An 8855-nucleotide genomic window follows, 5' to 3' on the forward strand; every position below is an offset into this window, starting at 1 on the left:
AAAATTTTTAATAAAAAATCGCGCGATTTCGCCTGCGGCGCTTTTTCCATAAAAATCAGTACTTCGATAAATAATGAAAATTTTTAATAAAAAACCGCGCGAGAGGAAAATTTTTAATAAAAAACCGCGCGATTTTTTATGAAAAATTTTCGCCTGCAGCGCTTTTTCCATAAAAATCAATACTTCGATAAATAATAAAAATTTTTAATAAAAAATCGCGCGATGAAAGTCGATGTTTATCGAAAGCATACTGTGAAACATACAAATAGTAGATATCTAAATGTTATGCACAAATTTACTTTANGCTATCTCCTTGTATTAACTCGTCCTTCGTTGGTATACTCTGATGAACATATGTGAGGATGATAGCAAGGCCAACTTATATAAGGTAGTGTTACAGGAGCAGTTGAAATTTTCGCCCGATGTTTCTTAAAGAAAGCCATAAACGTAGCGACCGTTGGTTCAACTTGGTGTTGTTTTGCTCTAGATTGCACCGTTTGTTGGCCTGTTGAATGAATTTATGTCTTGGTTGTATGAAAGATCAAAAAATTTGGATTTTCTGGCAAGTTATACAACTTATCACTACATTAATGGCCATGTTGTACAAACTCATTTAATTTGCGTTTATTTTGTACACTTAATAACCGAAAATGATGACTCAGCCGAAANTCGTGATAAGAATATATGAATTCGCCTTGCAAGATAGAAAGCGAGTAAGAATAGATGCCGAACAAAGGAATTTGTCTTCTTTCAACTTAAATATATGCATTTTGCCAGCAAAAGTGCGGACGTTACTTAGTGCCTTGGTAATGGCGAATTCGTAAGGATCTATTGATTGCAATATAAAAATTTTCATTTATTTGTTAAACATACAATTACTTCCATTACAACCCGGTCCTATGGATGCTAGAAGCGCGAATTCATATAAGGTGGTGTTACCGGAAAATGAATAAATAAATTATATGTATATCAGAAAATTAATAAGATGAAATGAAATTATTGTTTGATTTTAACCTATGTATGTAACTCAATCGCCTAATGGTTTGCCGAACCGTAAACAAATCCAATTTCGTGAGTAGGTACCTGGTACTCACACCTTTTTTAAGAAGTTTCACTTCTATCATGTGTACGGTGTTACACACGCATTTTTTATTACAAATTTTCGCCTGCGGCGCTTTTTCTATAAAAATCAATACTTGACAAATAATGAAAATCGCGCGATTTTTTGTTAAAAATTTTCGCCTGCGGCGCTTCTAATTTTTGTTTATATATTGGGGGTATTTAACCCCATACCCTCCTTTACTACTAATTCAACGCTGAGCAGAAAAATGGGTACGATAAAAACTCTTCTCTTTTATTGTTATTTTCTTAGATGTGGCTGCACTCTTCTAATGTCAGTGTGAAACCATGGTTGAATCAACGGTTCTGTTTTTCATTTCATTTTTCATTTCATTTATTTCATTTTCTTAATGCATACAGATTAACACAGTATTCTAAATTCATGTTGCGTTCAATAAGTACATCAATGCTGCATTAGAAAAGTTAATGGCATTATTTATATTACAAAGTAAAATAGTTTTAAATGCCAATTTCAATGAATAGTATACATTTTGTGGGGTGAACATTGAAAAATAAAAGTAAACAAATATGTAATAACGTTAGAAAGAATCAATACAAAGAGTCGATACAAATCCAAGAGATTACAATATAGACCTCAACAAGGCTTCAATTTTACAGTGGTTTAAGTTGAACAGGTGAACTTTAACATTCTTTTGGAATAAACTAAGATTTCTTATGACCTGTACAGAAGCAGGTAGTGAGTTGAACAATTTACAAGAGGCGTACGTATAAAAACATCTAAAGTGAGACGTACGAGCAGGCGGAACGTGAACAATTGGAAGCATGTTCCTGCGCAGGTTATAAATTTCTGACGGAAGACTTTTCAAGTATCCAGATTTGATGAAAAAAAGTTTTAAAACTTTAAAACAGTATAAATGTCGCACCGGCAATATATTGAGCATTCTAAAAAATTGCATAGAGTGAGTTTTACGATTTGCGTTACAGATACGTCTAATTATGCACTTTTGAATTGTAATGATGGAGGACAATTTACTAGCCGAAGCACCACCCCAACAGCTGATACCGTATTGCAGCTTCGATTGAAATATTCCGTAATAAACCATTTTTAGTGTAGCAGTAGAACAAATCTTTTTAAGGCGGTATAAATGACGACTGGTGTAGAGAAAGTATTGTTTTAACGTATTTAAATGTTCAGACCAATTTAAGCGGTTGTCTATTACTACTCCTAGGTATTTAAACTTTTCAACATTTTCAAGCTGGAAACAAGTATCGTCGCAGTTGACTGTGCACGCGAAAGACTTTTTTGACTCATTCAGAGAGCACTCATTATTATGCAAATTAAAACGCAGACAATCTGAAGAATGAAACAAAATATCACAGTTTGGGGATTCTTTGGCAACGAGGCTAAAGTACATAAGCTTAGATTTACTACTTACAGACAGTTTATGCAATGCAAACCAGATTCTGAGTAGATGTATGTCGTGATTAATGTCACATATTGCTTCAAAGTAGCTCGAAGTACAATAAGTAATGGCAAGGTCATCAGCAAAAGCAGTTACTTTGCCTTTCAGTGGCAAAGAAAAAATTGAATTGATATAAATCAAAAAAAGTATTGGACCAAGAACTGAACCTTGGGGTACGCCCAGATGAACAGGCTCTAAACTACTATAGCTATTTGCAACTTTGACTTTTTGTACTCTGTTCGAGAGATAGGATTTAAACCACTTATGCATAAACCCTCTGAAACCAGCGCTAAATAGCTTATTTAAAAGTATATCTCTATCTACCATATCGAAAGCTTTTGTAATGTCAACAAAAAGTCCAGCACAGATATTTTTACTGTCCAAGCCTTGGTAGATGTACGAGCAAAAATCTAGTAGAGCATCTTCCGTAGAAAGTCCCGAACGAAAGCCAAACTGCATTGGGCTAAAGAATTTCGACCTATCAAGATAGTCTACAATTCTATTTTTAATAACTTTTTCAAATACTTTTGATATTGTCGAGAGCAAAGATATAGGCCTGTAATTATTTGCATCCTTCTTATCGCCTCTTTTGAAAACTGGAATTATAATAGCGCACTTCAAATCTTCTGGAAAAACACCCTGCGTAACACTAGCATTGAATAAGTATTTAAGTATATCGACTATATTAAAGGATATGCATTTAAGTATTTTATTGGAAATACCGTCATCACCGCAAGAACCTGAGTTATTTAAAGTTTTGATTATATTAGTTATTTCTAAGCTTGAAATTGAATTAAAAAAGAAACTTTTCTGAGTATCAGGGTTTGAGGGCAGTCCTAAAGCAAATTGGCAATTGCAATCAGTCCATTTAGTTTTCCCAATAGAGGTGAAGTGCTTATTGAACTCATTGGCTACTCCTATAGGATCTGAGATCGAATGACCTTTTGACCACAGGGCAATTGACTCGACACGCTCTGCCGGTGCTCGATTAAGAGCCCGATTGACAACCTCCCACTCTTTTCTTGTATTTCCGAATGAGGATTTAAACTCATTTCGAAAAAAGCTATCTCGCCTCAATCGAATTGCTTTATTAGTTTTGTTACTAAGTTTGATGTATCGAGAACGAAGTTTTCTATTATTTGGACGCTTGGTGCACTTTTTGCTTAATTTATTTTTTAGTTTTATTTTCTTTAAGAGATCTTGATCTATCCAAGGTTTCAGTCTCATGTTTTGCTTTCGCTGTAACGCATTAACGCTAGAAGCTCCAATATGAGACTTTAAGGTTTCCAGAAATAAAGCATAGGATAACGAAACGTCGTTTTCTGCGTAAACATGCGACCAATTCTCGTAGCGTAACTTGTCGTTCAGTAACTTGAAATTAATTTTAGGGTATGATTTTCTAACGTTTTTTATTTTGCTTATAATCGTACCAAAATCTTTGATCTGAATACCTGTCATCGTATGATCGGTAACTTGCAAATCCAAATTCAAACTGATGCAATAGCAATTTGGTATAGTTTTAAAACGACAAAAAACATGGTCAATACAGGTGCCTGAACTTGTGCGAGTTGGTTCATTTAAATATGATGTGAAGCCGTTATCAGCCATCAATGCTAAATAGTCATCTGTTGCGGCGCAACGATGTAATATATCTAAATTAAAATCGCCAACAATAAGCAAATTGGCCGCATTTTCATTGCATAGAAAACCTGAGTATTCTTCAAGAAAATCAGAAGCCGGCATTGAATGTAGTCTGTATACACATACAAATGTAAATTGTTCACCTCTTATATTACAAGAAAGCTTTAGCATGTCTGCACTTTTGAAGTTAAAATTGAACGACTTACATTCATATACATCACGCACAAAAACTCCAACACCCCCTGCACTGTAGCTATCGTTAGTGTTAGCAAAAAAGTTATAACTTGGTATTTTATAATCATTTTTCTCATATGAGAAAATCCATATTTCAGACACAAAAATTAGATCTGGTTGAATATTTAAAGCTTCAAGATTACATACAAATACATCAAAATTTTGCCTTAGACTACGTATGTTTTGGTGAATAACTAAGAAATTGTTTAAACCTTCTGAGCGAGAATTAAGTATTACTTTATTGCTTGTGATGATTGGGTTATCATTAATTAGAACATCGGAAAAAAAATTTGTTATGGTCATGGTTATAGAGACAAAATGCTCAGACTAGTTTACTACTTGTAACTAGTCTTTTATCAAATTTAAGTCTTCGAATGTTCTGTATTCACAATGTGCGTATACATATATAAGTGCGTGATAGTTATTAAAACTTACTTAATTTACTAAAAATACATCATAAATGTAAAAAGTATGTTTACATTTCATTGTGCGGGGTTTTAATGCAACTATTTTGCCGAAGGGTCTACATAAATATAGTGTTTATTGTGTGAAAAGCGCCGAGAGGTTAGTTCAATTTACAAACTTTAACAACAAATAACTTAAAAACTATAAGCCTCCTGCGGCTAAAAGTATATATATTTGCAATCAGGAGAACTCCCCCCTGAAAAAATCGCGTCATGTAAATTCCCTATAACAGTTGTTTGTAATAGCCTAAAGAAATCGAGATAGATATATACAAATGTATACATACTTAAATACTCAGAATGAAAAAGGAAATCGATTAAACCGTGACTGTCTGACCGTCCACATGCACACACTATAAGTCGTGCAAACATTTAAATATCTTACTGAAACTTGGTACGAGTATTTCTTTTGAGTCAAGGACGGATGGTATTTATGGGCAAAATTGGACAATAATCATGCCTAGTAGAGTTGTAAAACTGTCGATAGTTTTCGTGTTTCAGAAATAAACTATCATTACTCGTTGATAGTTTTTTAACAATACTATAGATAGTTTTATCGATTAATTGCTCCAAATTAACCGGGATGGCATCGAAAAACGAAAAAAAATATTGAGAATATAAATACAGTTAGGGCCGTTTTCTTAAGTCACTTTAAAATTGTTATAAAGTGAACAACTTATTATATATTACTGGTCACCTTATTCACTCGTACACTTTGTACAACCCTGTAATATATACATATACACATCTGTAATACATGTGTTATACAAATGTTAGAAAATGAAGTTCTTCAATCTCTTTGTACTTACTCTCACTTTAACTGCTATTGAATAAAGATATATATTATATTACAACAGGTTATGGGCCTTAAGCCACGTGTCTTTTGCTAAATTAAAAGCAATATAACAAATAACCACTGAAGACTAAAATATAGTATAATGGCAAGTTCGTCGTTAATTCCTATGACATTCCAAATGGAAAAGTTGCGCGGCAGGGAAAATTTCGACATATGGAAGCGTCAAGCGAAATCCTGCTTAGTTATAAAGGGCGTCTGGAAAGTCGTCGAAAGTGGAGTCGTAAGCGAGAAGGATGCTGATTTAAATGAGCGAGCGCTAGCCGAAATTACCTTGATGGTGGACCCCAGCAATTTCGGTCACATCGCTAGTGCGCTGACGGCGAAGGAGGCGTGGAGTGCTCTAATGAACGCCTATGAAGACAATGGCCTCACGAGAAAAGTAGAATTGCTAAAACAACTGGTCAATGTTAGGCTCGAAAACTACAGCTCTATTCAAGAATATGTAAATGACATCATCATGATTGCTATAAAAGTAAGAAACGCAGGCCTAAACATCGATGATGAGTTAGCTGCCTCGTTAATGCTTGCCGGTCTGTCTGATGAATTCAGACCTTTTGTAATGGCAGTGGAAAACTCCAAACAAAAGCTAACTGTGGACATAGTAAAGAATGTACTACTACAAGATGTTAAGTTCGATGGTGTAGACAAAGAAAAAGCGCTGTACTCAAAACATTTGAGCAACAAAAACCCAAATAAACTGAGATGCCATAGTTGCAAAGCCATAGGTCATTTCGCTAGGAATTGCCCGCAAAAGCACAAACAGACCAACACTAATAAAAACATAGAAAACTACAGAAGAAAAAACATCGAAAGAGCGGACGTGTTATTTGCAACGAGTAGTTCTATTACCCAAGAATATAACGAAAGACAAACATGCGCAAAAGCAACAAAATGTGAAATGAGTAGTACTATCACGCAAGAAAACAACGAAAGACAAGCATGCGCAAAAGCAACAAAAGGTGAAATGCGCGACATAATATTCAAGAATGAGTACACAAATTGGTACATAGACAGTGGTGCGAGCAACCACATGACAAACGACGTCAACCGTTTATGTAACAAGCACGAGATAAGGGAGAAAACTATTGTTATAGCGAACAATACCGAGCTTACCGCAAATTTTGCAGGCGATGTTGATTTGTCTCTTTTTGGCAGAAATAAACACACAAAAGCAATTGTCAAAAATGTCGAGTATGTTCCTGACTTATGCGCAAATCTTCTGTCAGTTCGCCAAATGGCACAAAATGGTAAGCGAATAGTATTTGAAGGTGACATCTGCACTATTTCAAACGAAAACAACGAAGTTGTCGCTACTGCATCGCTCCATAATAATCTTTACCGATTAAATAGTAAAACTAACAAGACAAAAGCATCCGCGATGATAGTGAAAAATGAATTTGAAATATGGCACCGACGAATGGGCCATATTTGCAATAGTTCCTTACACAAAGTGCAACAAAACAATGACGGGATATTATTTGGCAAAATGAATATTGCAAAGTGTGCATAAAAGGGAAGCAGACACGCAAACCGAATAAAGAAAAAGGAACGCGCGCAAGTAATGTTTTAGAACTGATTCACTCAGATGTGATTGGTCCACTAAAGACCAAATCGTTTTCGGGTGCTCGTTTCCTGGTTTGTTTCGTCGATGACTTTACGCGTAAGGTGTTTGCTTACCCAATTAAGAATAAATCCGACGTCTATGAAACATTTAAAAATTTTAAAAATATGGTTGAGAACCAGTGTTCAAAAACGATTAAAATTCTTCGAACTGATAATGGCAGAGAATATGTGAATGAAAGTTTTAAATTATTTTTGAATAAAAGTGGAATCATTCACCAAACCACATTTCCGTATGCACCAGAGCAAAACGGTGTAGCGGAGCGAATGAACCGCACCTTGATCGAGCGGGTTCGTTGTATGCTTATAGACAGTGGGGTCGACGAGCGTTTTTGGGCAGAAGCCGCTTCTACCGCCGCGTATTTAACCAATTTTGTGCCATGCAGAGAGGACAAGCGTAGTCCGGAGGAACTTTGGTCTCAAAAAAAGCCAAGCTTGAAACATATCCGCGTATTTGGATGCACGGCAATGGTCCACGTCCCAAAAGAGAAAAGGCATAAATTGTGTGAAAAGTCAATCGAATGCATCATGGTAGGTTACAGTGGCGAAAGTAAAGCGTACAGACTTTTTGATCCGTGTACCAACAAAATCATTATTAGTAGGGATGTTGTGTTTTTGGAAAAAAACCTAAATTGTAACAAGTTGAATGATACTTATCAACTTATTGATGTATCCGGCGGCGAAAGTGTCAATCCAGAGGGGAATGGTAGCGAATTGAACACTATCGACAGTGACACAGATCACGCTGATGAATACCTCAGCCGCATTGACAACGTCGCAGTTAACGGTGAAGAAGATGTCAACAACATCGACTTCCAAGTGCGTCGCTCTGAGAGAATTGCAAGTAAGCAAGCAGAGTCCTACAATTTTTGTGCTGCAGAGTTTAATTTATATAATCCTTCAACTTATAAAGAAGCGGTGTCGTCGTTTCACGCGGATGAGTGGAAGTCCGCCATGCAAAGCGAAATCGATTCACTGCACTTTAACAACACATGGACGTTGACTGATCTTCCACCTGGCAAGAAGGCGATAAAATCCATGTGGGTATACAAAACTAAATGCGACATAAACGGTATTCCACTTCGCAGAAAAGCCAGATTAGTGGCGAAAGGCTGCGCGCAAACCGAAGGCATCGATTACTTTGAGACATTCGCGCCTGTGGTAAGATATGAATCAATTCGTTTCTTATTGGCGCTTTCCGTGAAGTATGGCATGGCCGTACATCAAATGGACGCTGTGTGTGCATACCTGAATGGCACACTGGAAGAAGAAGTATTCATGCAACAGCCAGAGGGCTACGACAATGGCACAGGTAAGGTGTGCAAATTATTTAAATCTATTTACGGCCTGAAGCAATCAGGGCGAGTCTGGAACGAGACTCTTAACCGTGAACTTCTTAATATGGGGCTCGTTAGAAGTAACGTGGACCAATGCATCTATTACAATGTCGATGGTGATAAAATGTCGTTCGTTGCAATATATGTCGATGATGTTTTG

General features: G+C 36.1%; 1 protein-coding gene across 1 annotated transcript in view; it reads left to right on the forward strand.

The window, feature by feature from the left end:
* The window catches only part of LOC108359717 (zonula occludens-like protein polychaetoid), a 187764-nt gene extending 182011 nt beyond the window's left edge, over positions 1 to 5753 (forward strand). Inside the window, exon 10 of the mRNA XM_017611687.1 lies at positions 5740 to 5753. Coding sequence (XP_017467176.1) covers positions 5740 to 5753 — 14 coding nt within the window. The remainder of the gene's footprint in view (positions 1 to 5739) is intronic.
* The last annotated feature ends 3102 nt before the right edge of the window (positions 5754 to 8855 follow it).

Source organism: Rhagoletis zephyria, unplaced genomic scaffold (genome assembly GCF_001687245.7).
Source record: "Rhagoletis zephyria isolate East Lansing unplaced genomic scaffold, Rhagoletis_zephyria_1.1 Rzeph_scaffold_00443, whole genome shotgun sequence".
NCBI lineage: Eukaryota > Metazoa > Arthropoda > Insecta > Diptera > Tephritidae > Rhagoletis > Rhagoletis zephyria.